This window comes from Lineus longissimus, chromosome 11 (assembly GCF_910592395.1).
Source record: "Lineus longissimus chromosome 11, tnLinLong1.2, whole genome shotgun sequence".
NCBI classification, from domain to species: Eukaryota; Metazoa; Nemertea; class Pilidiophora; order Heteronemertea; family Lineidae; genus Lineus; species Lineus longissimus.
Window position 1 is genome coordinate 11,396,167 of NC_088318.1, and position 27,798 is coordinate 11,423,964.

The 27,798-nt window shown below is 43.5% G+C and overlaps 1 protein-coding gene across 9 annotated transcripts; it reads right to left on the bottom strand.

Moving 5' to 3' along the window:
* Positions 1 to 404: 404 nt before the first annotated feature.
* Positions 405 to 27,339, bottom strand: LOC135496339 (CCR4-NOT transcription complex subunit 1-like). Of its 9 annotated transcripts, XM_064785614.1 has the most exons (44): positions 27,048 to 27,339; positions 26,623 to 26,730; positions 26,326 to 26,424; positions 25,752 to 25,932; positions 25,382 to 25,525; positions 24,944 to 25,056; positions 24,405 to 24,587; positions 23,770 to 23,880; positions 23,109 to 23,404; positions 21,587 to 21,719; positions 21,271 to 21,384; positions 20,680 to 20,799; positions 20,201 to 20,323; positions 19,705 to 19,865; positions 19,170 to 19,314; positions 18,730 to 18,961; positions 18,317 to 18,478; positions 17,832 to 18,031; positions 16,619 to 16,933; positions 15,870 to 16,196; positions 15,523 to 15,705; positions 15,070 to 15,186; positions 14,673 to 14,783; positions 14,169 to 14,303; positions 13,658 to 13,865; positions 12,939 to 13,225; positions 12,511 to 12,651; positions 12,093 to 12,260; positions 11,413 to 11,556; positions 10,873 to 11,142; positions 10,428 to 10,619; positions 9,989 to 10,252; positions 9,529 to 9,695; positions 9,142 to 9,370; positions 8,567 to 8,824; positions 8,170 to 8,333; positions 7,735 to 7,852; positions 7,110 to 7,211; positions 6,441 to 6,698; positions 6,089 to 6,338; positions 5,727 to 5,859; positions 5,356 to 5,490; positions 4,526 to 4,593; positions 405 to 2,756 (listed from the first exon to the last, which is right to left on the bottom strand). In XM_064785614.1, the coding sequence occupies exons 1-43, from the start codon at positions 27,147 to 27,149 to the stop codon at positions 4,533 to 4,535; spliced, it is 7,464 nt and encodes a 2,487-aa protein (XP_064641684.1). In that variant the 5' UTR covers positions 27,150 to 27,339; the 3' UTR covers positions 405 to 2,756; positions 4,526 to 4,532. The 9 variants fall into 9 exon arrangements, with proteins under 9 accessions (XP_064641684.1, XP_064641680.1, XP_064641686.1 ...); XM_064785610.1 differs by lacking the exon at positions 4,526 to 4,593 and having other exon boundaries at positions 17,832 to 18,025; XM_064785616.1 differs by lacking the exon at positions 4,526 to 4,593 and having other exon boundaries at positions 11,413 to 11,553; positions 12,105 to 12,260; positions 17,847 to 18,031.
* Positions 27,340 to 27,798: the final 459 nt, after the last annotated feature.

A 27,798-nucleotide genomic window follows, 5' to 3' on the forward strand; every position in this document is an offset into this window, starting at 1 on the left:
CATCGCACCGAAATTATGGGTGGGATGAGGTCAGCCGCCCGTGCTTTAGTTGTACAGGAAGGTATAGAAGACGTTATTGACGAGAACAACTTTATATACAGATACATATGTATATGGCAATACCGTATGAAAGACGAATTTCATCAACATGTCCCGATTGTGACACAGCCGGGTACAAGGACAGACGGCTGGTCTCCTCTGCAGTGGTGATGGGAAGCGAATCTTGCCAAGTTGGTAGGTGAGGCAGTCAAATTGTCACCTCTAGACCAGAGAACGACCGATTGCTTGTGAAGTGATGATGGCTTCCAATCCATCCTTTTGCATGGCCTGATGATTGCTGGTATTTCTATGGCAATTTTTTTTCGGACACAACTGTAGCAGGGAATAATCACAAAAACCACATATTCATAATGCTCAAACAATGACTTTTATTAGCTAAAATACATACAAATCCAGTAACCATTGGGCATATAAAGCTATCATCTGTACAGAGTGGAGTCACGCCTCTCCTTTGACCAACTGAGACCAGTCATATTGGCCAAACCAAACCAAACAGTCTTGACCCCTTATGACCAAGGCAAACTTGAGTGAAAATGAGTTACAAATTTAAAGTACGCCGCAACTCCCATGGGCAACCAAAGGGTACCTTGAACACATGGCTGCTTTCGTTGGACGTTCTCGGACTAAAAATTGCTTTCTTACCAATGATCATAAGGGAGAAACCAACGAACGGGGCGTGTAAAGAGGGCATAGCCTCGGATGATAGCTGCTTCATTGCTATACCAACGGTGATCATTCACTTTACAAGTGGCACTAAAACAACACCAGGGCACGCAATTGAAGCAATATTTCCTGAAACACGCTCTCCCTACGAACCTTTGGACTCCACTGTCTCGACTCCAGAAGACACCTCGTCACCAGGATCCTGCACCAGTACCCAATCAACAGCATATTGCACAAGATGTAGTACCCTGGGGCCAAGGGTGACTAAGAAACCTGGATCGTATCAAGAAGCTGCATCACTGCGATGCCTCTAAGCTACTAATGTACATTATTACAAAACTTCTCGCTGAAATTTCTTTCTGTACATTACAATTAATACATAATATTAATAATTCACTTAACTTACAACCAATAACATAATGTCAGGTGACCAACCTCGCCAAATCTATATTAAGGATACAAGGACAACGACACGATACCATCAGTAATTTAAGGCAGGACACAAAACTCACGCACTACATGTAGATCCTACATGTAAGTCAAGTAAGTTTGCTCCAGTAAATCGTGTGACAATAGAAAGGTTTAGATATTAGTCGTACTTCCACCTATCAAATCCCCGTGTCTTTTGCGCTTACACCTATGAATTGCCGTGTCTAAATAGACCCTTGTGTCAAATCCCTGTGTCTATCTGCCCCATCGAGCTTGATGGGGCTAATCGGGGGCTAATTTAGACCCGTATTCAACACGGGTTTTTTGATAGGTGGAATCTGAATAGCCCCGGCAATTGCAAGTTCTAAGACCCGGCGACAGATGGCGCGGTGTAGTTGCCTCGGTATTGCGCACGCGAAATTCCCCTCCAACGGGAAAGAAACACAGGAGAGCTCCTTACCTACAGCGCACCTGTCGCCGGGGCTATTAACCATTATCTAACACCACTGATAGGTGTAAGTGCGCCCCAGGTTTTTTGACACACGGCGAAGACACGGGTCTTGAAAAAACACGGGGTTTTATGATAGGTGGAACTTTTCCCATCGAACCAAGAACAATTTTTTTTTTTTTCTCTGGTTGATGTCATCATGATGTTCATTTGTTTCTGGGCATACCAGAAATTCAAGACAAAATGTTGTATTGCATTTCTGACATGAAACATGACGATATCCTTTGTGAAAAATGCCACCTCGTCCTGGTATCAACATCTGAAGTAGGTATTTTTTTAGAAGATAATTCTCATGTCGCTGTCTACTTGCAGATATCTCAGTTGGTAACTTATCATTTTAAGATAAGAAATATTGTGATAAATTATCCTCTGAAAATGATAGACCATCAATTCAAGTTTTCATAAATTCCCCTGACCAATCACAAAATACTGAAACTGGTTGATATAAACCACTGACAAGGGCATGAACCTGATAAGCCTCAACTAACTAAACTGGCTGCCATATGCCACCTCGAGAAAGGAGAAGGTTGTCCATAAGAAGTTGGTAAAATATGTCTCATCTGATGAGGACTTCTAACTCGGCAAGCTGGGAGCCAACTTTATTTCATGATTGTTTGAAAGATCGGGCACTCCTCCACTGGCCCCAGGGTTGGAGTCAAGGGGGGAGTGCTATTTCCCAAAGCAATCAGAATTTTAGAATTACCACACTGAATACAGCAATAACATCATCTCTAGAAACAGGAGCATCAGTGACCCTGACCTTGTCAAATGTCCACAAAGGTCAAAGGCCCATGCAACCAGGATGAAATTTTCCAAGTTACATTAAAGATAAACTTAGCCCATCTAAGAACAGTATAATTACTCTTTCCTCTTAATTTACAGATGCATTTGATGATAATTATCAATATACATGAACAGTAGACGGAACTCTCTTCCATATTTACAAATAAATTTCACGAAAACATGTATGTGAAAACGAAATCTACTCCAACAGTTGTGCTCGGTGCGCTTTCAAATCTTGGGGACGTCAAAATGCGTTTCATTGACATCATCTCGATGTGTCTTGGTGCAGCTCCTTGCCACTGACTCGAACAACCTGCAATCAGACGTCAGAAAGATTTAGTTTCAAGGCATTATGAACACACCAGACGCTTGGAAAACGTTAATTTAGCACTAAGATTTCAAATGTCCCTGGGGAGGATCCTCACACCTTCCAAGTTCCTGGATCCGTCACTGATGAAGGTGCTCATTCTCTTCATTTAGTATGTTATCAAACTTTCATCATATTCTGCCATAAAGTGGGAAATGTTTGCGACACTAAAAGGTGATAATTTTCAATTGGTGTTGCGACATTTCACGGTATCAGTCCAAATTTTATAGTTATGCTTTCGAGTTGAAAATGTCACACGTTTTAGGTTTCCATAAATTTTCGTCTCAAAGTCAAATTGCTGACATTCCCATGTCTACAGTATAAAGTTACTACCCACTAAAAACCTCAAACCACACTAGCAAAACCGAGAGATCAACCTCCTGCTCAAGCAACATGCTTCCTAATAGCTTGTCTGTTGTCACAACCACCCACACATGAAAGAAGCTCTTCAAGTAATCAGCATGGCAGATGTAGAGCCTTCCCGCAGACAGTCAACTATGCCAAAGCACAAAACATGCAATCCCGAGGAGTGGTGCACCCCCTTAGAGGAATCGAAACACTATCCCATGTAGTAGACCAACAAGGAGGCTTCTGTGGACTGAGAGATGCCTCCGTTCTGCATGAAGGCCTCCCCCATCTGTCCACCCTGCCAACCAACTCAAGTATTTACTGTAGAGCATGAATAAAGAGACCAACTAGTGGAATGTTAGTTTCTCAGATCAGATTTTTTCAGTTTTCATTTGCTTTGCTTCACTGAGACAATTGGCGTTGTGGTCACCAATAGACACAATCACGATAATATCTCGTGTAATGGTTGGCATAAGACCTTGGGCATATTTATACCAATAGGGGATTAATAATCGTCCAAATGGCACCGTCTCGTAATCACTTCCTCGCAGTAGATACTACACAGAAATGCTGGTAACTCAAACCACCCAAAGTGCGCTCAAAATAACATTTGATCGGAAATGAAATGTTAATTAAAACAGAACAGTCGAGTGGAATTAAAGGTAGTCTACACAGCTTCTTATCACAAGACACCAATACCAAGATTCTCACTGTGGTCTTTAGACGCAAGCAAGGAATTTTATCTGATATTAGGTAATTCGGGGTAAAGAGAGCTCGGGGCTCAAATTATCAGATGCTCACTTTACCCAACCCTTGTGTCCAGTCATTGAATACAGTTAGATGTGAGATGACCTTTGGGTTAGGGGTTTTTTTTGTCAGTAGGCTTTGCATGTGAATGCACCTAAGGATGAAGAAATATGCCAGACTCATAAACGAAATGTTTTCATACATAAATCAGTATTGGAAGTGCATTGATAAGAAGCTGTGCGACTTCAAAATGTGTTACCATGGTTATTGTGTTAGCTTGAAGAAAAAAACAGAAAGAGGAGGGAATCTGTCTCGGAAGACCCTCTACCAGTCTGGGAAGACCCTACACCAAGAAGGAACCAGCGCCCCCAAGCGGATCATGTGGGGAGTCGACATATATGGAGGTACAGAGAAACAGCAAATGAAGGCGTATCGAAAAACTGCAACACGCCAGATTTACCGATGTCAAGCGCGTAGGTGGTCAACCAGAAGGAGGAGTACTAGAGTAATCAGTTACAGCTTGTTAACCCTCTACACTTGACAAATTCACAGCAGGCCAAACCAGGGCATTGTAGTTTTTTGATACACCCTATATAGAATGACATATGATCTGTATTTACTTTATGACTAAGCTCGAGATTCCATTTCCATTTTGCCTGCGATTTCACGTGTGGCCCCGAGACAGATTCTAGAAATGAAAGCAGAACCTCTCAGTAGAGACATGCGACAACGATATACAGGTAGTCACTAGACAGTCATGGTCTTCACTAGACAGTGATAGTTTTGAGGACGGAGGCGATTTTTCTCACAGATTCTTGGTGACAAGTTTCATTGAAAAAGCATCTTCATTTCCCTCATTGCCTGTTAACTGGCTGAAGTTTTAGTAATCACCATAGTACACCCCACAGGTGTCCATTTAACTAAGAAATGGTCATATGGAGTTATGCTTTAGAGCACTGCTGATCTCGCCCTCCCCTACTACTTTTGTGAGAAAAAATGCTCTCCGTCAATTATAGCAACAGAAACAGACTTAAAATGTTCCCCCAGTGAGGAAAACCTCTCCATCAAGGGAATCATGGCAGTGAGAAATGCTGCCCTACAGGGAGAAACATCCAAACAATAAAGGTTGGAATGTTCTACAACAGTGTGGATGTCCTTGATAGAGAGGTGTCCTAAAGAGGGCATCCGTAGGATTCAACTGCACATGATCTCCTCGAAAGGACAAACGATAAACCGTCATTGCAAATAAATAGTCTCGAACACGCTACTGACAAACTAATTATGACATCAAGACATGCTGCACAAAATTCAACTGAAGAGACTAGTTTCAGGTGAGCAGACGTCAGAGAATTACTTCAACGAACGAAATACGGCCACAAACTTAACTAAAAGTAGTTAACAATATCGATAATTGAAAAAACAATTGGAAAGAAAGCTAGTTCATACGTACGTTTCAATTTCTGGGGCGCAATGAACGAACTCATGATTCCAGAATCGGAACTGTGGGTTCTTGATGAGCTCAATGAAGGTGATTAACAGGCCCCATGGGTGGGGTCGGTTCACTATCAGCCGCTCTAGTAACACTCTGGAAAAGAAGGTCAAATGTCAAGGTCAGGCAAAATCATAAATTATGGCGGGAAAGAAAGGGTATTTGCATTAACGTAACCAATATTTACAAAATCCGCCCAAATTTAGGCAAGAGATAGATGCTGTTATTTGCAACAGTGCTTGGAGTACAAGTATCAATTGAATTGCAGTCAATTACTTCACCCGGTTAGATATATCGATGGAGGTGACAGGTCTGATGAAATCATTGCATACCTAGTGATCTGTTCCTGTATTGCCTCGGTGTTTGCCTCCGCGAACAGATACAGCAGGGTACAGCTGAAGTAGTGCGTATGGCTGTTCGGGTACCGCAGCTGGTTGGCGATGGCATTCAAGAATAAGTAGCGGCCTAAAAGAAAGAGGAGAGGGGAATGAAAATAATGATACATGATCACATTGGTCAAAGCTCTTTTGGGACTATTATCATCCTGGTTCCCACAGAACACTTGCGGGGTACAAAGCGCTCACTGGGCTAGAAGCTCCCCCATTGGCTTAATCAAGAGACAGGAGTTATCACTAACAGCAGAGGTCATTATGTTCATGGGATTCAACCTTTGACTGAAGAAATATTGACAAACCTTCCGAGTCAAGATCAACTGCCAAGTTCTGGAAGATATCCATATGTGACGAGTGAGCTATCGTCGTCATGCTCGGAGTCAGCGACTTCTGCTGGATGTAGGCGATAGCTTGTGTGCCCACATACAGCACCAGGGCGTTGATCAGCTGGATGTTGTATCGGTTACCAGGCTCGCTCCCCACTTGGAGGTTGCTGCGCAGATCTGACAAGAATGTGACTGGGGAGCGTGTCTTCAGGTAGGAATCGAGATCCTGGAATGGAAGAGCAGCATTGTTAAGGAGATGAAGATGAAAGTCCAACTCTCCAGTGAAACTCTCATGACTTTTAGAACAGATAGCAATCTGACGACGTACCTTCTTGAATGTAGGCGGTTGAATCATGTTGGTGAAATTCGTCAAGATCCTCGGCGCATGTGTGATCTCATTCAACATGTCGACTTTGAGGTTGGGTGTGAACGGATCGGGCAGCCGCATGTTGCGTGGGAAAGCACTCAAGATCAGGTTACGCACTTGAATACAGTTGGGTGGAATCGCGTCGCAGAACGCGTAGTGATAATCACAGAGGAATTCTGGGAAGTCGTGTAGCAGCACCAAAAGGACTCGCAGCGTACCCTGAAATGTTGAATCAAGAATTAGATATGTTTATGAACACATCAGTTCTAACAGATTCCATCAAGTGAATTAAGGAAAAGGCACTGTGACCAAATGCCTACGAGGCACAGCAACTGAACACCTGACTGGGGGTCCTGCAGTGGTCAAGGCAGGTAATGGGAATGGAAGGTAACAAAAGGGGTCCCAAAAGTTCACAAATGCAAAGATTTCTTCGAAGTGTTTATAGTGTGTTTCCAACTTGCTTCAAAATGCATTTAGAAATCTGCTCAGAACCCATATCTATAGTCATACGAATTTAGACCGTCCTAATGAAAGTTTTCATCATAGCAGATAACACATCAAAACCCAATCCAGCACATCCATTCAAATGGACCTTCGTCATCAGGTCACCTCTCTATTCTAACGACTCACCCTGTAGAGTAACTGTGTCGGCTTGGTCAGGTCGGCGTTCCTCAAGAATGGGGCCAAGAACTTGAACAAGTCTATCAGAAGTTGAGCATACATGCCCCAACCCTGTAAAAGAGAATGTGTATCAGGATAAAGACTTCATTCAAACATAAGAGATAACATCCATACAGCTCGCTGCCAGCTTTCAGGAAGAGTCTGAAGACCCACCTTTTCAAATCATTTTATAATATGTACTAATACCTTTTACGTAACGTTTTTAAGTAATGTATCTAGGCCTATTTATTTTTATCTCTGCGAGGCGCCGCGATATATACATGAGCGGCGCCATACAAATATTGTTTTATTATTTATTATTATTATTATGTAGCAGAGTCCCAGTTGTAATTGTATTTGTATTGGAACCAGTTCTACCATCGGGTGGCTATTACATGCAGCTCAGTTGATCTGCTCAGTGAACTAAATCAGTCATGGTTATTCAGACCGTCCTAGTTAATTTATTTCATCACTGCAGAGAAATGCACATCCAACATCGAACTGGAGCTTAAATATATCCTTGCTGGGGTGAAGCAGAGCCAACGACTGACAATGGATATTTTGTTGTTGTCTGACTGTGATGTTTTACACTTACCCTCTGTGCCGGAGTGATTGCCAACATACGTCCAATGAATACTCGGTGAGACACCAACTCGAGCCAGGCGTAGGAGAAACCTGGTGCCTTTGCTGGTCTCAAGATATGAAGGGTATTGCTGCAAAGTGAAAACAAGTTACTTTAAGATGACGACAAATGCTTTTACAAGGGACCCTCAATGAAAGTATTAACTATTAAGTCAGATTTCAAAACCAATGATTCTTGTGTAGATTAATCATCTTACACCTTGTGTGAAAATCATTTTGGCAACCACAATTAATATCTGCTCAGTAAACTAAATCAGTCATGGTGTTTCAGACCGTCCTAGTTAATAATTATCATCACTGCAGAAAACTTTTGTGAAATTTAGAAGCCACTGGTCCACCTCCAGAAAATAATAATGGAAGTTGTGGCTGTGTCAGGTATTCTACTTACCAAAATGCAGTCAGAATCTGGAAATTGATGCTGTCCAAGACCAACTCTGGCGCGTTTAGTTCAATGAAGAGCATGATGAATATCCTATGGTAAGGCAACTGCTGGAACTCGGTGTTCCTCACTTCATGATCCTGCAGGAGGACGCCCGCCACAATACCAAGCACCTGGAGAGGACAGAATAAACACATTACACCACCTCTCTATAAACAACAATACGTTTATCGTACTGGTAATCTGGGTGAGGAAATCTTGGAAGAAATCTGCTCAGAACTGTTCATCAGTCACGGTTATCAGACCGTCCTAGTTAAAGTTATCATCACAGCAGATAAAAGTGAGCTGTTATTCCCAAGGGACAAAAATATGACAAAATACACAGGAGTAGGCCCACTTTACTTACAATTGCCGCCGCTCGACCCACTTTATTGAGAAGGTTGATCTTCGTGACCGGGTTGGCTGCGTCGCCGGAATGTTTCACCAGGAGAGCGATTAGACGCACAAAGGCATCCAGAGTGTGGAAACATTTGGCGCGGATCAGCGTGGCGCTGTGTGTCTGCTCGCCCAAGGCACGATAGCACAGGTCGACGCACATCTCCGTGCAGAGGCGGAAGAAACGTGCGATAAGGTCGTCGGACTTGAGGATGCCTTGCTGGTGCATCTGAAGCACGAGGAAAGAGTGAGAACCAGAGGTGAACGATAACATGGCTGGATTACGAACTGGCCAAGTCACATCTGTTTACAATTTATACATTTTCAAAACTTGTTTATAAATCTGCTCAGAACCCATATCTGTAGTCATGCGAATTTAGATCATCCTAGTGAAAGGTTTTCATCACAGCAGATGGCACACAATTATATCCTTGTACTGTCTATGGAAGAGACAACTCGGTCATCCCAACATGGTCCTCTATGATTTAAACTATATTAGACTTCTTTTTCATTCAGTATCTGTCAAAAATAATTCCGATGTCTTACCTGGCCGACGAAAGCGGAGAAAGCCTTAGTGCTGTCTCTCCCAGCAGCAGGAGAGTGGTACATGTTGACCCACTCCCTTAGCAGGAACTCTGTCTTCTCATGCAGGCCTGGTGGATCATCGAACTCGCGCGCCTGGGAGATGCCCGAGTGTAACGTCGGGCCACCAGGGGCTCGATCGAGGAGACCACCATCGTTATGCTGTCTGATTGTCTCGATGAGACCAGTCAGTCTGAAATCAAATTGCCGAAACTGCTATCATATCATTATGAATGATCAAAGTGACACTATTATAAAGCGCTTGAATTTTTCATAACACTTGATATTGCTCTTGCGCCTGACATTCCTTGCCAGCTCGGGGGTTCGAATCAATGATGCAGAATATCTTACCCGTCAGGTGCTTGTCTGGAATGAGCGGCAATGCGAGCCAGCGTCTCAATCGTGTTGTACAAGTCTGCCTCGTTAATCTGGGTGTTGTGTTTCTCATCGATGCAGAATCTCTGGACGAGCTGCATGGCGAACGCGACGGCCATGTAGTTCAATCCATTGTCCATCGACTGGAAACAAAATACGGGAACATGATTATATCAAGAGACAAAGGACATGATTCCTTGAACAGCCAACTGAAGTGTTCACATAGTGTTTCATTTTGAACCCATCTGCTCAGAACCCATATCTGTAGTCATGTGAATTGAGACCATCTTAGAGTAAGTTTTCATCACAGCAGATACCCTATCGATACCCCCACAAAGTCTACAATTGTCATGTCAAATAGGATTTTTTCTTGGTAGATTACTCTTTGTATATTGGCTCACATTAGCACCAGTTAGCATATGATTCAAAATCTTACCTGTGCAAAATGAACATCATACTGTTGCATGTTGACAAGGTGACTACGGATCAAGACATCCACAGCCTCCACGTTATACTTGAAGTCTTCGCGACACTCGATCAGACATCGCGTCACTTGCTTGTTGGTCCACTGCGGTCCGTACGCTCGCTGGTCTTGGAGGCCTCGCAGCACCAGGAGGTGGCAGTCGCGGTATCGGATCATTGCCTCAGGATCCGAGGCTGGCGTCAGCGAGGAGATGCCATCTAGTAGTCCTTCTACAGCCTTGAAACCATCGAAATAAATACACATGTAATGCTCAGCAAGATTAATGTCACAAAAGTCTCCCAAAGGCAAGACTATGTTGGGTGTGGGTGAAGTATCAGTTTTACTTTTCTACTGTAAAGAGGCTACTCCAATGACACAATGACTATCTGAATGATCCGATCACACCACTCACCTTCTGTAGCAGCGCAATTGCTGTGACAATCTCCCTCGAGTTCCTTGCCAGGAGGACCGCCTCCAGCAGACTAGCAAGAGACTGCAGGAGTGGAGACTGCTGCTGGGATATGGCGTACTGTGACAGCAGGTACTGCTCAATATCGTGAGCTATCTTGTCGTAGATTTGTGTGATCTCATCAGTGGAGAATGACTAAGAGAAGAGAGGAGAAAAGACACGGTCAAAAGGTGCACTGTTGCGAAACTAAACTGGGCAAAAAATTTCACAACAAAGTTTGCTACATGTACTGTAACAGTGACAGACGTTTTCATTCTTTATCTAATCTGCTCAGAGCCTATATCAGTCATGAATATTCAGACCGTCCTAGTTAAAGTTTCATCACAGCAGAATTGTCGCACAAATAAACTGATATCTTGCAAGTCTCTCCGTTACCGTGGTTACTCACCTGAGGAGCCTGTGGCTGTTGAGGCTGCTGTTGCGGTGGCAACTGTTTGAAGAATGCCGGATGCTGCGCATCTGATGATGAGGCGCCACCTGTTGGCAAGAAGCCGGGAATGTTGCGGCCGAACTCTTCATATACAGCGAGCTGCTGTGGGGTAACGCCGCCAACCTTCAGTCTGATCTGCTCAGGCATCCTCTCGGCCTGGTACGTCAACACAACAGGATCACAATATCGTCTGCCTTCATTTCTCGCATGTTTACGCAGCTCGAACTCCTGGAGGAGTGGAATATGAAAGAGATTAGCGGACACATGAACAGGCATCAGGTGGCCTAACTTCTCATCAATCGCCTAATCTGCTCAGAGCCTATATCAGTCATGAGAATTCAGACCGTCCTAGTTAAGGTTTCATCACAGCAGTACAATCGCACATACACTGATTGAATCAAATCGATATTGTGAGAACTCATCAGGCACTACTCTTTTCCTCCAGCTTGTCGACTGAAGCCGCCATTATGCCTTGGTCGAATGTTCCTCTCAACTTACTGTGGCGAGTCTCTTGTCCATCTCCGGCAGTGCCTTCTCCACTGCGGTCTTCTGGATGAAGGCACAGGCCAGTTCTGTGTTATCCGTGGCCAACACCTGGCTTGCCTGCTCAATCATCTCCTTCTGGGGCGGGGTGGCATTCTGCTGTGAAAGACAAGTCAGAAATGAAAATCCAAAACTACCTGTATGTCTTACTTCTAAGATGTCGTACAAGGCGCTGCTGTTGTCTAGATTACACACTCGACAGCCCTTTCTCAACAGCTACTGAGCCAAGATCCATTTAAATATACGGGTGTATGCAATCTGCTCCTTATGAACCTTTGCGAATATAGACAAACATGTGTCGACCCTGACCTCACAATTCAACCAAAACAGATGTGATGCCAAACCAACACAAAACAAACACCAGTCATCAATTTAGCCAACCAACACGACAACGTCACATGCAGGCACAGGAAGGGACATTGTTCTGAATTTTTTCAGAAATGAAAAATTTGTTCCATTTCTAAAAGTTACCAGCTCACAGTGCAGCAGAAACATGGGAAACAATACAGTGCTTTTCGAGGCAAGTTGCAAGTAAATTTGATGACGAAACATTTCGAAGGAAGGATTTTCCTTGCACTTGATTTTTAGGTGCCAACGGAGAAATATACTGGGCAGACACCATTGGTTACACTTACACTTTCACCTACCCTAAAAGTCTGCAAGAAAGCAGTCTTTAGATTGGTTGTTATGCTAATGAGCAATGGCTCCCGACATGTGATCAAAGCCATGCCGGCGGTCATGTTGCGGACCATGTGGTGGGCAGCCATTCTCATACGGCCCTCTTCGGGGTCCAGGGCGAAATCCTTAAAGAGAGAGACATACATATTCAGGTATCACACATTGGAATCTCAATTAGTGAACAACTCTGCCAAAAGGTTAACCTTTTCTAATCAGGACATGGACTTCGGTTTCAAAGTTCTCATTGACTCAAATAGACCTCAGTTATCCAGACACTTCACTGTCAAGCCCAGCATTATTCTGTCCCAACTTCAGTGTGAGCAACAATGCAACTGATATTGCAACCATCAACTACCTAAAGACCTGAGTACAAACCTTTTTGACAATCTGCTCACAGGTGGTCAGAGCGATTTTGATCGATCTCTCCACAACTGGTGGGAGGAGGTCTTGGACCGAACGCTCAATTGCTGGGCGGACATATTGCTTCAACTGTGGGTTGGTCTGGAATAGTGCGATCTGAAAAGCAAAATGTCAAAGGTCAAGGTTAAAAGATCTTTGTGTGATTCTAGAAGTGACAGAGAGCTGCATTGAAACAGTATATAATTGCTCAGAACTTCTGATCAGTCATGAAAATTCAGACCGTCCTAGTTAATGTTTTCATCAAAGCATAACATAGTAGAAGCAAGCAGACGCTCTGAAATATTGCTACAAATTGGCAGATAACTAGTCCAATGAACAGACGAATGTGAATAGACCAATTGGCTATTTCGCCGCTGACCTTGCAACTTTACTGCGCAACTTACTTGTTCGTTTATCACAATATGAGGAACGAGCCCGGTAAACGATGACGTATTGATGTCCATGAACGTGAACTGAGGCTGTGGCGGTGCCGTCGCTGATGCGGATGTTGTTGTCGTTGCCACGCCAGAGCTCGAGACCACCGTGGAGACAGTCGGGGTCGTGATTGCCGTCATCATTCCGCCGGCGGAGAGGTTCATGTTACCAGCGATGTTGCCGGCCATTCCCGATGCGACAAGGGACGCGTTCAGTCCCGCTGAGAAGCTGTTGGTTCCCGACGGAGGCATCAGACCTGGAGGAATACATTTGATGAAGTGAAAACTCTCCTACCAGTGATATTTTTTCTTCATCGTCAAAATGAATCTGCTCAGAGCCAAAATCAGTCATGAAAAGTCAGACCGTCCTAGTTAAAGTTTCATCACAGCAGAAATTTGGTTTTGTATATCAATTCCAATCAACCTAGAGTAACAGTAAACTTGCCACCAAGAGCTAAGAAGAAAGGACAAAACCTCACATGTATGTAAGGACTCAGTGTGACAGCAGTATAGGTTTCTAGATGAGATTATTTAGCAGTTTGTGCTAAAGACTTACAACCAATCCAGATGGCAAACTGTATGGAACAAGGAGAAACTGCAACTGACTAATGCCTGTTAGAGGCAAACACAAACCGTCTAGAGCAACCTCATGTAGGAAGAAAATTATCAAAGAACCAATCTATGATTACCTGACGGTGGTAGGAGCGATGACTGCTGAGCACCGGCTGCTGTCGCTGCAGCAGCTGCGGCCGCCACAAGGGCAGCTGTCTGTGCTGCTGCCTGGTTGTCCTCCTGGAGAGTTGGCGTGGGCTCTTTGATCTTGCCTCGCGAGGAGAGCTGGTACTCTAACGTCGCTAGCTTGTCACGATTGCGTAGATAGCGTGGATTCTTTAGCGACTACAAGACAGGGAAAGTACGCGAATGACATTAATACAAGAGATAACTGGTTCGTTTGATAAATAGCAAGTAAAATGTCTGAATCAAGTCATCACAGGCAACGCCAAAATAAAAGCCTGTTTATTATCGAGTCAGCTGAAAGTTAAATGTAAACAGGTCAACCAGATTTAGCTCATGAGACACTCTTTCTTTCATGTATTCTTGACAAAATATCAGTCTTAACCTGTTACTACTCTTAGCCAACTCACAGTGGTAAAAGGATCAACAACAACAACATGCATAATCAATATTTCTCACACTCACATTGATGTCTAAGTTAAGCGCCTTGCATAAGACCTCAATCTCAAACTTCAGGTTCAACTTGAGGTCTGGCTCCTGGTGCAGTTCGTACAGTATATTCATAATGCCCATGGTCCATGGGTTAGGAGGCTTGAAGACCTGCAAACACAATGCAATGAAAGATTCCAGACAATAAACCATAGCCACCGTAAGGAATTTTTTTCGGGACATAGACTTTTGAGATGAGCAGACTAGCGGCCCAAAATCTGCTCAGAATAACTTCTTATCTCACTCAGTCATGTTGTTTCAGACTGTGTCACATCAAATGTTTTCATCATAGCAGACAAAATGCAACAATCTGTATTTCTCTGGACAGAACATCAAAGTATTGAATCAGTTCCCAAACAATGTTGCCTCTGGTAGTGTATAATATCAGCATCATCCAGAGTTCATATGATTCTTCTTCTACAAACACTCTGAAGACTACCCCCGACCACAACCTCACCCGACGTTTACATGATTACCTACCTTACTTTTAGCACATGATTCAACGACTTTGGCAACAAAGGGCACTACATACAGTAACTCCTGTGCCCCCTTGTGGTAGGCTTCGTAAACAAGCGACTTTAGGTCAATATCCTGGAAGAAAAAGGTTTACCGTAAATGCAGATATTCAAACTCCAAGACAAACAGCTACCCTCGCAGAGACAATACTTGGTTAGTGGTAAGCACGAAACTCCATCTTACCAAGTTTTAAAGGTCATTGGAGAACAAGGGACTTCTTTGGAATAGAACTTGAAAGTGACCAGTGAACTGGGAGACTTTGGCTGGTAGGTTTCGGGTTGCCTATGAACCTGGAGTGTGACTATGTCCTACGAGTGTGCACCACATTCCATCTTGGACGATATCACAAGATTGTACTTACAATGTGTAAGATCGGCTTGTTTTTGCCCAACGTCAACAAGCCGAGCCAATGACCAAGATTCTTCAGCAGTGATCTGTCGGAGAAGTTAGCCACGCCCTTGTCACTTCGAAGTAAAACCTGGCAATGGAAATAATTCAATATAAATGGCATTGTTTGCCGGGATGAATAGTATTTCAATCATTTTGCACTCTGAAGATGGTATCGCTTTAGCATATCACTACCAAGAGTTTGGCAGTAGGCAGGACCAGAACCAGAAATACTACTGGTCATACGAATGAGACATAGATTCATCACAGCTCAATCCTCAACTCTACGTAAAATCACAAAATATGTTTTAAAACCCCGACTTACATTTCCTCATCTTCTTTCGTCATGGGCAATAACCCATATTAACGCACTTTCTAGCACAGTGTTGTACAGGCACACTTACTCAGACTGGAGCAAAACTCTTACCTTGATATTTCTAAAAGTCTCCTTGATGACCATACCAATAATGCCCCAGTTGTTGTGCATATGGTCAATGAAGTTGGCGTAGAGGGTGTGGAAGTTAGGCTCAATACTCGCTCTCTTCATGACCAGGTATTGCGAAACCCACGGCATGTGTTCCTCAGACATAGCTTCCTTCAACTCCTCACTCTGAAAAGGTCAAGGTCAGACCATGTGACAACCGGACAAAACTTATCAAAGACAATCACATTTTACACGTTTACTTTCAGACGAACTGCAGAAATGAGAGACCCTTTCAGGATGGAATAACAGAATATCTCCAAAAATTGTAAATGCCACATCCCTGCTCTTACCTTTTGTGCCATGTTCGACTGCGAGAGATTATTGAAGATGAAGAACACTTTATCCTGCACTGCCTCCCGTGGTACACATATCTCCTCCTTCCCCTCCGTACCCGCAATCAGCGTGTCGATATTCGTTGTATTGGCAATCGACGGCTTTGCAATCGTTTTCGAGATCGCAGCTTGCGTTGATGTTGTCGAACTTGGCGCAGCAGCAGCAGACGTCGTGACTGGTGTGGTCGAAGCAGCAGGGAGTGGCGATGGTGTGCTCTGGCTGGGTGTGGCCGGACCTTGCGGTCGATTTGGCGGCTCCTGACTCCTTGCACCGCACTGTACGTACTGGAAAAGAAGGGGACGACATCAATAGACCTTGGTCCAGAAGAAGTTATCAGAAAGTCTCAATCATTACCATGATAATTGGAGCATTCTTATCTTTTAGATTTCACGATACCTTGAGATAGATCACAAAGGTTGGAGTTTTCAGTATCTGCCAAGTGATCTTCACACTACTTGCCAACACTGTTTTTGTACACCTATTTCACTAACTGTCCACCAACTATCAAGCAAACCTTCATCGCTATTGACATCAGCTTTTATCTGGTTTTAACACGTAGCTATGTTTGTAGCTAGCTATGTTTACATGTCATGATGTAGCTCCCAATGTCCTGGATGTGCGATGCGATGACTATCCAGAGTTTGAACTAACGTCCAGATTATACGCATAAGCTCTTTCAACCACCTTGCTACACAAACCAACGTACCTCAATAAGATGCGGTGGGAACTGATTGAAATGTGGTATCGATGCCAGATGCTGGCAATACTGTGGGTAATCCTTCAGTCTCGTCTTGAAACGATCCAACGCAGCGATGCCAAAGTTGTACATCTTAGCCCCGTACGGTTTCTTCAGAGCTTCCAGCACAAACCGTAATGCTATACCCAGAGACATGTACGTGACTAGGCCCTGTTCGATGATGCCGCCAAACAGTACGGCAGTCGTGTGGAGTTCTTTGTCTGGGTACTGGGGGAAGAAGCGGTATTCCTCAAACAGATTCCTCAGCATACAATGGAACACCTCCTGCAAATAGAAGTCATAGTTTGGCATCCAATAAGAAGAATTTGATGTCATTTCAACTGAAATTCATGGAATCAACACGACCAACCCTGTAATCTTTATTATCTTCATAGCGGCTACAGCGTTCAATATATCATTATTGCTGCATTCATACAATTTTTTCTAAGCAAAGAAGGAACATTGGCTCATCAGTCTTACACACCAGTGTCCACCAGCAAAGACAACCTACACAGTAACAAGCATGAAAAGAAATACCTTACTTTCAAAACACATCTTGAATACCCTGAACTTTCCATACAATAGATCGGAAGAGGTTAATCAGCTTGCTTTGATACATTTTGATTACCACAAGCAGAGTGGGAAAATTGATGCTAGTCAAAATCTTCACCCTACGCGACTTCATTAATGAATGACTGATGTTTACGTGACATCATCTGCTAAGAAATAGGACTCGACCTCAGCAAAAGCAATGCCCTGATCATTCAATTCACTGATGAAGACGCATAGGTACAATCATTTCCAAACTTTGCTTAAGACAGAATGTTATTGAATTCGCCCCTTTCCATATGATTTTGTTATGGCAGAAACAAACACACAAGTCACCTATTTTGTTGCCCAACATCAGAACTCCACCACCTGAGGTGCTGATCAGGAAAGAGGCAAATTCCACATACGGATATTTCTGATATGTAGTGATGGATTATCAAAGTAGGAGATTACTAATGCCACGCTAAACACTTACAGTCAGGAAGATACAGAGAAGGAGAAATTGACACAGAACAGAGAGACACCAAGACAAGATCCACCTGGACACACAGACACCGCTTGACCAGACACGGGAAGGGCGTGGGTACGATCCAATCAGAATCGACCAACGCCATTTTAAAATAATCGTCAGTACCTTCTTAATGCCCACCTTCTCTTTCCTGTCAGAGGAATCCTTGAAGCGTTTCAACATGTCGAGGACCTCGTCGATCGAGATGGTCGGATGCGGCGGATGGTTGTAGATGCGCTGGAAATACGAGTTTGCCTCGTCCTCGATCTCCTTGGAGAACTGTTGGTTCATCTCGGGGAAGATGCTCGACATGTCACCCGCTGCAGCTGGAACAAAGCTTCCAGTATTACACTTTCATAAACTACTTCTCATCAGCGCACATTACAATGGTAACAACAAAGAGCTCAGATCAAAAAATTGTAATCATGAAGTCATACGAACGAGACAATTATATCATCATGGCTCAGTGGAGTAAGGCGGTTTTGGTTATTCTAAGCAGATGACAAGTTGTGCACATTGGAGAGATTTCATTTAAAAGAGCAAGTCAACTTGGTAAGACGTTCATCTTTAAAACAGATCAGGAAACAAAACTCCAAAGAATTTGAACTTACACTCTCCTTGGCGCAGCCTGTCGGCCGTCTGCTGTGTCTGTTGTTGCTGTTGTTGTTTCATGGCAGCGGCGGCACTGAGGGCACCGAGGGACGGCGTCCCACTGGAGGCAGTCGAGCGGCTCATTGGCGTCGACATTGGCATGGTCGTCTGCATGGAGAGACCTAACAACAAGGGAGACAAACTTTTTAGATAATGAATTTTGAAGTGATTTGGCATGTTATTTGAGAGAAGTATTTATAATCAATCTAGTGCAGGCCTAGAATTTCAATTCAATTGGTAGAGAAATACTTCATCATGAAAAAAGAAGAACATCTCATACTTCAGTTGTTATTCAAATTCTGCCAAGAGACAGTCTCATGTAATACACTTCCAACTACATTCCCCCAACCCCCGGGTACCAAAGACAACTAACCTTGTAACTGTGTCGCCAAAGATTGTGTGGCCAAAGATTGCATTGAATAGCTTGTCTGCGCCTGTCCTTGGGCCTGGGACTGACCTGGGAAGGGCAGGCCCTTCGCTGGGGATCCCGGTGTCGTGTTGAGGGGACCAAGGCTTTGGGGGAAGCCGGGCATGTTGGGAGCTGACACTGATGAGGGCATGGTGGTGCCGAGGCCAAAGTTACCATTAGGGCCAAGCTGATCCATCTGGAAGAGACAAGGTTAGAATTTGAACCAACGGAAATTCTCAGATAGTTTCCACCAGCCTTAACAAAAGTGGTAAGCGAAACCTGAGCTAGAATGGAATAAAACCTCTCTCTATAGCGGTTAAAACCTGTTCATCTAGAGCTCCAATCAAACTGGAAGATCCGTCTGCTATGAATCAGCGCAAGTTTTTCACTGCATCTGGTCTTACCGGGTTATTGATGGCACTGCCCATCCCTTGGTTCATTGGTTTGGCACCGATCGCCCCCGGAGGTGGCAGGCGTTGCTTCATCATCATGTTAGCATTAGCTACCATGGTCACGATGGCATCTGTCAACTCTGGAGCCACGAGACTGCTACAAGGGAAATCAGGTCAATAAATGAATAAATATGTAAATTCTCAGCTTAACACAAAAAATATACATAATCAATTGCATATTTGCAATGGTATGAAAAGCACCCATTCTGAGTTTTGGCCACCCCAAGATATCTTTTGGAGCCACTGCCCCCAAACTCACAAAAATTGGTTCATTGATAGCACTTCACACAAAGGAGCTCAGATGTCTTATGTAATCTTTGCCAGCATGACACTGGTCATACGAACGAGACATGGATTCATCACTGCTCAACCTGTGCACATCATCAGGAGAACTGACCCCCCCCTCCCCAAGTCCTCAAAGGTGTTCATATTTTGTCTTTTTGAAGAAGTTAGCCAACCGTTTCTGATGTGATTTCCCTCGACTTACCTGCAGCAGGCCTGGAGACATGCCAACATCGTGTTAAACGTGTCTGCTGGTAGTAATTGGTTCTTTGATTGTGGATGCTGTGGGTCCTCCTTCATAGCGCCACCTACTACCTGAGGGCAGCGACGCTTCAGGAAATTGACGACTGATTGTACGAATGGTTCCTGTAAAACAGAGTGGTAAATTGTACCGTGGTTTCAGTTTCAATCCAATCTTCCTAAAGTGACGACCAACTCAACTCCTCAGTTTGAAATAGACTATTGTGAGCTCAGATCGCTTTTGCTAATCAGCGCCCGCACACAGAAATACACTGCATGCAGGCTGATCATATTAACGAGATATAGAATCATCATAGCTCAAGAAGAATCCAAAATATTCTGATTCTGGTCAACATGTGTTGACCAATGCTGGTCTTGTCAAGTCAGTTATACACCGGATATCACATACCTGGAGACCAAAATCCCCAATTGTTACCAAAACAAGGACAAGATGGACTTACCCCATGTTCTCTGATCTTATCACCCAACCACTTGTCCAGTTTGAGATATTCCCTCCTGGAGGCGAGGCACGCCAGGTCGATCACAAAAGCAAATGGCGTGGCGTTCAACAACATGGATAGTGCCTGAAATAGCAAGGAAATGCCAGATATAAGAATCCATCAAGAGAAAACATTCAACAAGAAAGGCTGACTATGATGGAAATAGTTCAATCTGGGTATGGATGATATCTGCAACGTCAAAAGAATCAGAGCTCAGGCTAAAAATCTAATCAATGCGTGCGGACAGAATAACCCTGTCAGCCCACTAGTCATATTAACGAGATAATCATTCATCATAGCTCTATATTTTCTCGACAGGAAACTATTTTACCAGAAGCATTTCTTCTTGTAAATCTATAACCAATAACTGCTTCTTTGAACAGCTAAAGCCAAGTGAGTCACGAATAGACACTTCTATCAACCAACATTCGCTTTCTCACCTTGAGATCCTGTGCCACGTCCAGTATCCTGGAGAGTCTGACCTGGTCGTGGTGGTCTCCTCGCATGTACCACTCAGCCATGGAATGCATTATCAGTGTCCGAATCGTTGTCGACTGGCCCTACAAACATAACAAAGACACAAGTCAACTATTTCGTGTAAACTGTATTACCAAATGTGACCCTTCACAGCAAAACCAGGCGCATGTTGTACAGAAGATGAGCCTAAATGACACCAGGATATATTGGAAGAAATTGATGAGCTCACATTTCACAAAAGGCAGACAATAGAGAAATGAACAAACAGTCCGTCTCAACCTGTCAAGCTCAGAGCGACATGTACCTCGTTTTGCTGTGACGGGTCACAAATGTCAACTTTATCAATTTCAGCTCGGAGTCCTTACTCCAAGTATCTTCAAGGGTGGCCACATGGCAGTTTACTCATAGTTCTAGTTCTAATGTGGCTCAGAACTAATCAAACCCAATGTCTCTTGGTAAGACATTTAGCACTCAAACAACTATATCACTGTCCAAAGGATTACGTCGTGGTGATGGATGAATTGGCTCCAAAGGAGCAAAACTCTGCATCTTACCTGGCAGTGCCAAGCATAATGTAAGACTATTGCCGAGTTCTGGTGATTCCCGAGGAAAGTTGGCATCAGCGTGGAGATCAGTTCATGCTTCAGTGTGTTCCAGTTTGGTTGAGGCTGAAAAAAACAAACCAGAATTTATAAATCGATGTTTGCCACGCACAGTTTGGTTGTAAACAGTATTTCATATACACGCCACCAATTGAAGCATTCCTGTGATTTGGCATCAGCTGAGAAAACAGACAAGCCAGTCGGGCAAAAACTCAGTGCCTGGCATTTAGAGACAGAAGCACAAAGGCAGAACGTGATGCATACTTACAGCGATCTGTAACAAAGCTAGCACCAACATATCCGGGCAGTGTTGAATCGGAAACTTGAAAAGCTCGGAGACCAACTGATAGTGACCAGCTTCTGATAGTCTCAGGAGTGTCTCAACTAGATCTAGTGATTTCCTGAAGAGAGGAAGAATATGCTGGTTTTAAGTCATTTTTAACACTATAACACAATGAAATGGCCAGGGCCATTGTGCTCACCTCATGTGGAGGAAAGATGGATAAAGAGCATGGTCTTGTGTCATGTAGTGTTAGGTTTGATGTAGGTCCAAGCAATTACAATTTCCCCAAAATGGCCAATTTACAGTACATTCGACCTCTGTGACCTTGAAAAGTAGGTCAAATCAAAGAAGACCCGGGTGACACATTGTATGGTTGTTAGAATTAGATGTACCTATGATATAAAATTGGTGCCAATCGGGCAAGTCATTACTAGGAATAATGGCATTTTGAAGAATTTAGGATTTGGCACCCTCCCTGGAGGCCAAACGGCAAATCAGATCGCACCAAACTTCGGTACCTGAGATCACCTGACCAAGGGGTACATGTGTACTTAATTTGTGATCAATAGTCATTGCAGTTAAGAAACGTGCCATTGTTACGGCCTGACGGCGAATTTACGCCATTTGACCTCTGTGACCTTGACAAGAAGGTCAAATTAAAAACCTGTGTGACATATACTGTATGGTGGTTAGATGTACCCATGATATCAAATTGGTGGCAATCGGGCAAGAAGTTAAGGAATAATCACATTTTTAAGGTTTTTGGATTTTGCCCCCTGGTGGTCAAGTGGTGAATCATATTGGACCAAACTTCGGTCCCTGAGATCAGCTGACTAAGGGGTAAATGTGTACCAAATTTGGTATCAATAGTCATTGCAGTTTAGAAACGTGCCATCATTACATCCTAACGGCCAATTTACACCATTTGACCTCTGTGACCTTTAAAAGGAGGTCAAATCAAAAACCCGGAGGATATATGATGCACCTTTGCTAGAAGTACCTACCATATTTTTTTCAAAATTTCCCGACTACTATTGAGGGAGATATTGCATATTTTCACTTTTAACGTTTGGCCCCCTGGTGGCCAAACCATGAAACGAATCGGACCGAAACTTGGTCTCCCAGGTGTCATTACATAAGGGTACATGTGTACCAAGTTTCAACTCAATAGCTTTAACAGTTACGAAACGTGCCCTGCTAACGGACGACGGACGACGACGACGACGACGACGACGACGGACGCCACGGTATGGGATAAGCTCACCTCTGCTAAGAGGTGAGCTAAAAACCTGAAGGTTTTTCAAGAGAATTGAGCTCAGATCTTTGATGTAATCTTTGCCAGCATACCGCCGCCAGTCATACGAACGAGACATGGATTCATCATCGCTCAAATATTCAGTGGAACATCTCCAATAAGGACACCCTTGGCCTGGGGACTGACAAGTGCTGTCTGAATATTAAGCGTTTAGTGAGCGAGCTCCGGTAATGTTTGACAACGACGACTCACCAAGTTGCGATCTCTCTATTCTCATCATCAGGCGGCATCTTCAAAATGTCTATCACAACTGTATGACACTGATAATCCGCAAAACAGAACACATCAGGGTACTTCAACGACTGCGTGATCCAAGAGAGTTGTCCCTCCGAGTTCTTCCAGTGCCGGTAGATGAACTCGACGGGAAAGATATCCTGGATGCCCCTGAAGAGAGCTTGGACTAACAGTCGGAATCCTTGCTTGCTCAGGATCACAAAGCCTGGATGGTCGAGCTCACCCACCACCTCTTTCCAGTTGAGATGAGGAGCCTAGAGAAAATGGAAAAGTTATCTTTACCGACAGCTTTAAAGAGCGGTACTTGTGAAATTTAGTGACTACTATTCTAGAGCTCAGACCTTTGATGTAATCTTTGCCAACATAATGCTGGTCATACGAACGAGACAAGAATTCATCACAGCTCAATAATCAATTGAAATAGGTCAACAAACATCAGGGACAAGTGTATCAATAAGTGTGCTTAACGGGTGAAATCTGGTAAGGGATAATATGAGCGAATATTATGACAACGATGATTCCTTTATGCTGATAGGTGTGAAGTACAGTTCTTCATCAAACAAATAGCTGAATTCAAGGAGATAAGGCACGAAATATTGGGCACTTCTAGATAGCTTACCAGATCCTGAACAACCTGTACAAACACGTCAACGTTCCACGTGGCCAGGCCGCCATTATCCTGTTTCTCTTTGGACTCTCCCCAGATGCTCCCTCCGGGTTGGTTGATCGACTGGGAAAGAAAGGTGGGAGGAGGATCAATAATGGTACCAAAGAAGAGGGAAATGTGCAAGAAACAAGCCAGACAGCGTTTCTTTCCAGGCCACACTGGGTATGTCCTGCAAGGCTTGAGATGCCGTGCTTGGCACCAGTTATTGAAAACACTATATATAATGTAATCCTGGCCAATGATTGCGTTTAGATAATTATCTTTCAGGAGTTTTGAGCTCAGATCAAATAACTTATTAACCAGCACCAACACACTGAAGTACACAGTATGAAGCAGTCATATTAACGAGATATTAAATCATCATCGCTCAAGAAGTCATTTGTACAAAAATCACTGTAGCTGTCACAAATCCATTGGCAAAAACAATAAAAGACAATAAAAAATGTGTGCGACGGAACTGCAACTTGGCATCTCTTGCCACATCTTGGCACTGTCTGCTCGTTTCATTCCATCATTTGAGGGCAACCTGGGAAACTTAAGAATTCATTTGCCAATCCTTCATGCTAGTTTTAGAAACCTCGTCTCACCTGTACATTGATTTGGTCTCCTAACCCAGAGGGTGTCTTGGCCATCAGTCCCAGAACTCGTGCTATAGAGGCCGGGGTGATCTCTCGTACACCAAACTGCACCAGCGTCGTACGACATTCTTCAATGCTGGCAGTGCAACTGTAGCCAACCTCTACGATCATATCAGCCAATGAACTCTCATTCTGCAAAGGAAAGGCTCACGAATACAATAACAGAACACACCACGGTTTTTTTAGAAATGAAATTGGGAACAAATCCAGTGATCGAATATAATTTCAGAGTTACCTTCAGTACACATAGGTTGACCAGGCCATTCTGAGATATCTCCGGTTTTCAGAGGAAACTTGTAACAACCCAACAATATGAAAGTCCTAAATAATTTCAGCCCCTCTTAAATACCAGAACTAGATAGACTTGAAAAGCATCATTCTGAGAGGCGGAGTACGTCGTTTTTCCGACTCACTTCCATCTGAAATAATTTCAAACCCAGCCTTCTTGCTGAATTCAGGCAATCTATAATGTTGTTAAAACCACTCACCATTGCTTTTGGCATGTTGACAGCGTCCAATGTAATCCTTGGGATCGCTGGGTCTTGTTTGTCTGGGTAAAGCAGCGGGAAAAGGACAATCGGAACTCGATCAACAGGAAAATCTGGAAGTACAGGTATCAAGAAAAACTTAAAAGCCTAGTTAAACATGTGATCTAGGGCTTGGTGGATTCCTACTCTTAGGCCGAGCACCACCAAGAAAAAATTTCTGACCATGAAAAAGATATAGCTCTGTCTCCTGTCATAAGTTTCATTTCCATCCATTGGTAAAACAGTGGGAATCACAACGCATGGCTGTTGTCCTCTGTGTTGGCAGAATCACCAGAGTTTGGAGTCAAACCCCTAAGGCATATAACCAGAAGCGAGTTCAGAACAATATGTTTTCCCTCCACCATACTTCACCAGCCATCAGTTGGTCCAACTGCTTACCTTTTCTGAGTGCCTTAAGAAAAGCTTCCTTTTGGTCAGTACCAATGCCAAACTGGTCCCGTCTCTGCAGGAACTGAGTCAATAACAAGTGGACGACCTCAACAGCCGTGTCCTGGAGGCCTCCTTCTTGAACACTGGCTGTGTCTGGAGAAAGTGAAAGAATGGTGAGACCAAAACAGACAAAAAAATCATCCTAAATGTACAATAGGATGGCAGTCAGCCCGATAGATTCAGATCTTAACTTGCTGCATATCAAGCAGAGCAGAGCATGTTGACATTTCAGTGACCACACATGCTATTACCAAAAAGGATTAGATACACAAAGAACTTGAAGCGATTGCGTCAACAGCGGGCTGGTGTGTCTACGTACCTAAATCTATATAAGACCTGAGAAGATCAGGTAGTTTCTGCTTCACAAATTGAGCAGCGTAATTCCTTGTCTCAGGGATCTGAGAGCTGAGTAAGGCCAAGCCTAGTAAGACTTCCTGCACGCGAGTGAGGCGTAGGACCTTGCTGATCTGGGAGAAGAGCTGAGCAGTTGGCTTTAGGCTCTGCAACAAAGATGAGTGACGATGAGCTATTGAGACAGTAACACCAAGCCTGGTATAGGACTTGGTCCAATGCTAGGCTTGGTGTTGAGTAAAAGTTGCTTTCTGGGCCTTTTTGAATATACCGATGTAACACTAATGCAATTGCATTGTTGTGTAGGATAGCGGAAAAGTGTGAACTCCACTATAAAAGCAAAGTTGGCAACCTCCATTTTTAAAATCAACTGATTTCAAGCAATTTCTTTAGCCACCCATACTTGATTGTGGGTCTGTTGGAATTTCCGCCGGATTGGATTGACGATGAAGGAGACTTTCAGAATTGACTTAGAACGTTGATTAATTGGCACGACTCCTCAACAGAGGTGTTGATATCGGTGGTTCAAGAGATATAGGTACCTTCTGGTGATGTAGCGGGCTATCAACTGCGTAGCACAATGCCGATATGAAGTTCGGTTTGGATGTGAGCGATGCACACTCTTGAATCAAGAATTGTGTCTGAAAAGAGAATGTCAATTTCGCTATAAAATTCAGGAAAAATAAAGAAGAAATTTGCCGTAGGTTCAACAATTCAACTACATCAGTTTATAGGCACACCAGCCTGGTCTCGACACACAGAAACCCAAGATCTCACATTATGAAACATTGTCATTAAGCAAACGTCTTTCTTGCCGTCATCACACTTTCTAGACTTACTTGGTGAAAGTCTTTGCCACTGCTTTTACCATCACCACCAAAATCAACGTGGGAGAATAGACACCTGAACAGATGCCGATCAGCCTCAGCTCCGTGCTGGGCAACAAGCTGCAAAAACAAAATTTATAATAGAATGAAAATTCATCATAAAGAAAGAAACGCATTTTTATTATCATTTATATTATTACAATATCATGATACATCGGGTAGTGTACCACTGCTTGGATTTTGTCAAATTATTAGCGGCTCTCCCACATGTATAATTATTGTATTGTGCAATAGTAATGGCGGCATTGGCGCCCCATATAAAAATGGCCGTTTTCGTCGCGTCTTCTGGGGCCAAATTCACACCGTATTTCTTCCTTCTGAAGAGTACAAACCATCCCAAATATCCCGTAGTTTGATTCTACAATACTCAAACTTACATGAGAGATTTCTGCGACGCTCGACTTGTAATTTTTCTTCGTCAAATTTGCCACTAAATAACTGATTTGAGACAAGGCAAAGGACAGGGAGTCCAGATTCATAATTCCATAAGTAAAGCTCCGAAAGCCCCAAATGGAATGAAGCTTTCTGTCTAGCAATACAAGAAACGCAAGAAAAGAATGTTAAGTTTGTAAACAATCCAAAAAGGGGATAAAGAAAGCTCGTCATGAGCGATTCTTTGTACTCAATTCGAGTCGTAAATATAATGGCGCACTGCACCCGGCAGCCATTTTGGTTTCTTCCTCCTCGAGGTGGGAAACCCCCTCATTATGAATTGAGTCTAAAACGAGGCTGGGGAAATTCCGTTGACGTCAAAGTGCGAATATTTTTAGGGGATAATGACTTCAGTGTGTTAATCAATCCTTGGCCGACAAAAGTCCTGCTGGGCGCGCCAAAAATATGATATACCTGAGGAGGTGTCTCAGGAAGGCCAGGGTGTGACCTAATTGTCACAATGATAGTCAGGCTATAATACAATAATGTCGGGAAGTGGAGACAGAGTTGCCCAAAAGCACAAGAATCTTTCAAACACACAAGACTCAATCTGAAGAAGACATACATTATAACTCTGTCTTCTCTGTATGTGGCAGGGTCGAGCTATTGCGTCAGATCCTAGGATGAGACGAATAATTTGATCGACTATGTTCTTATATTGAGTGTTGACTGGCTCCAGATATCAGACCCTATTGC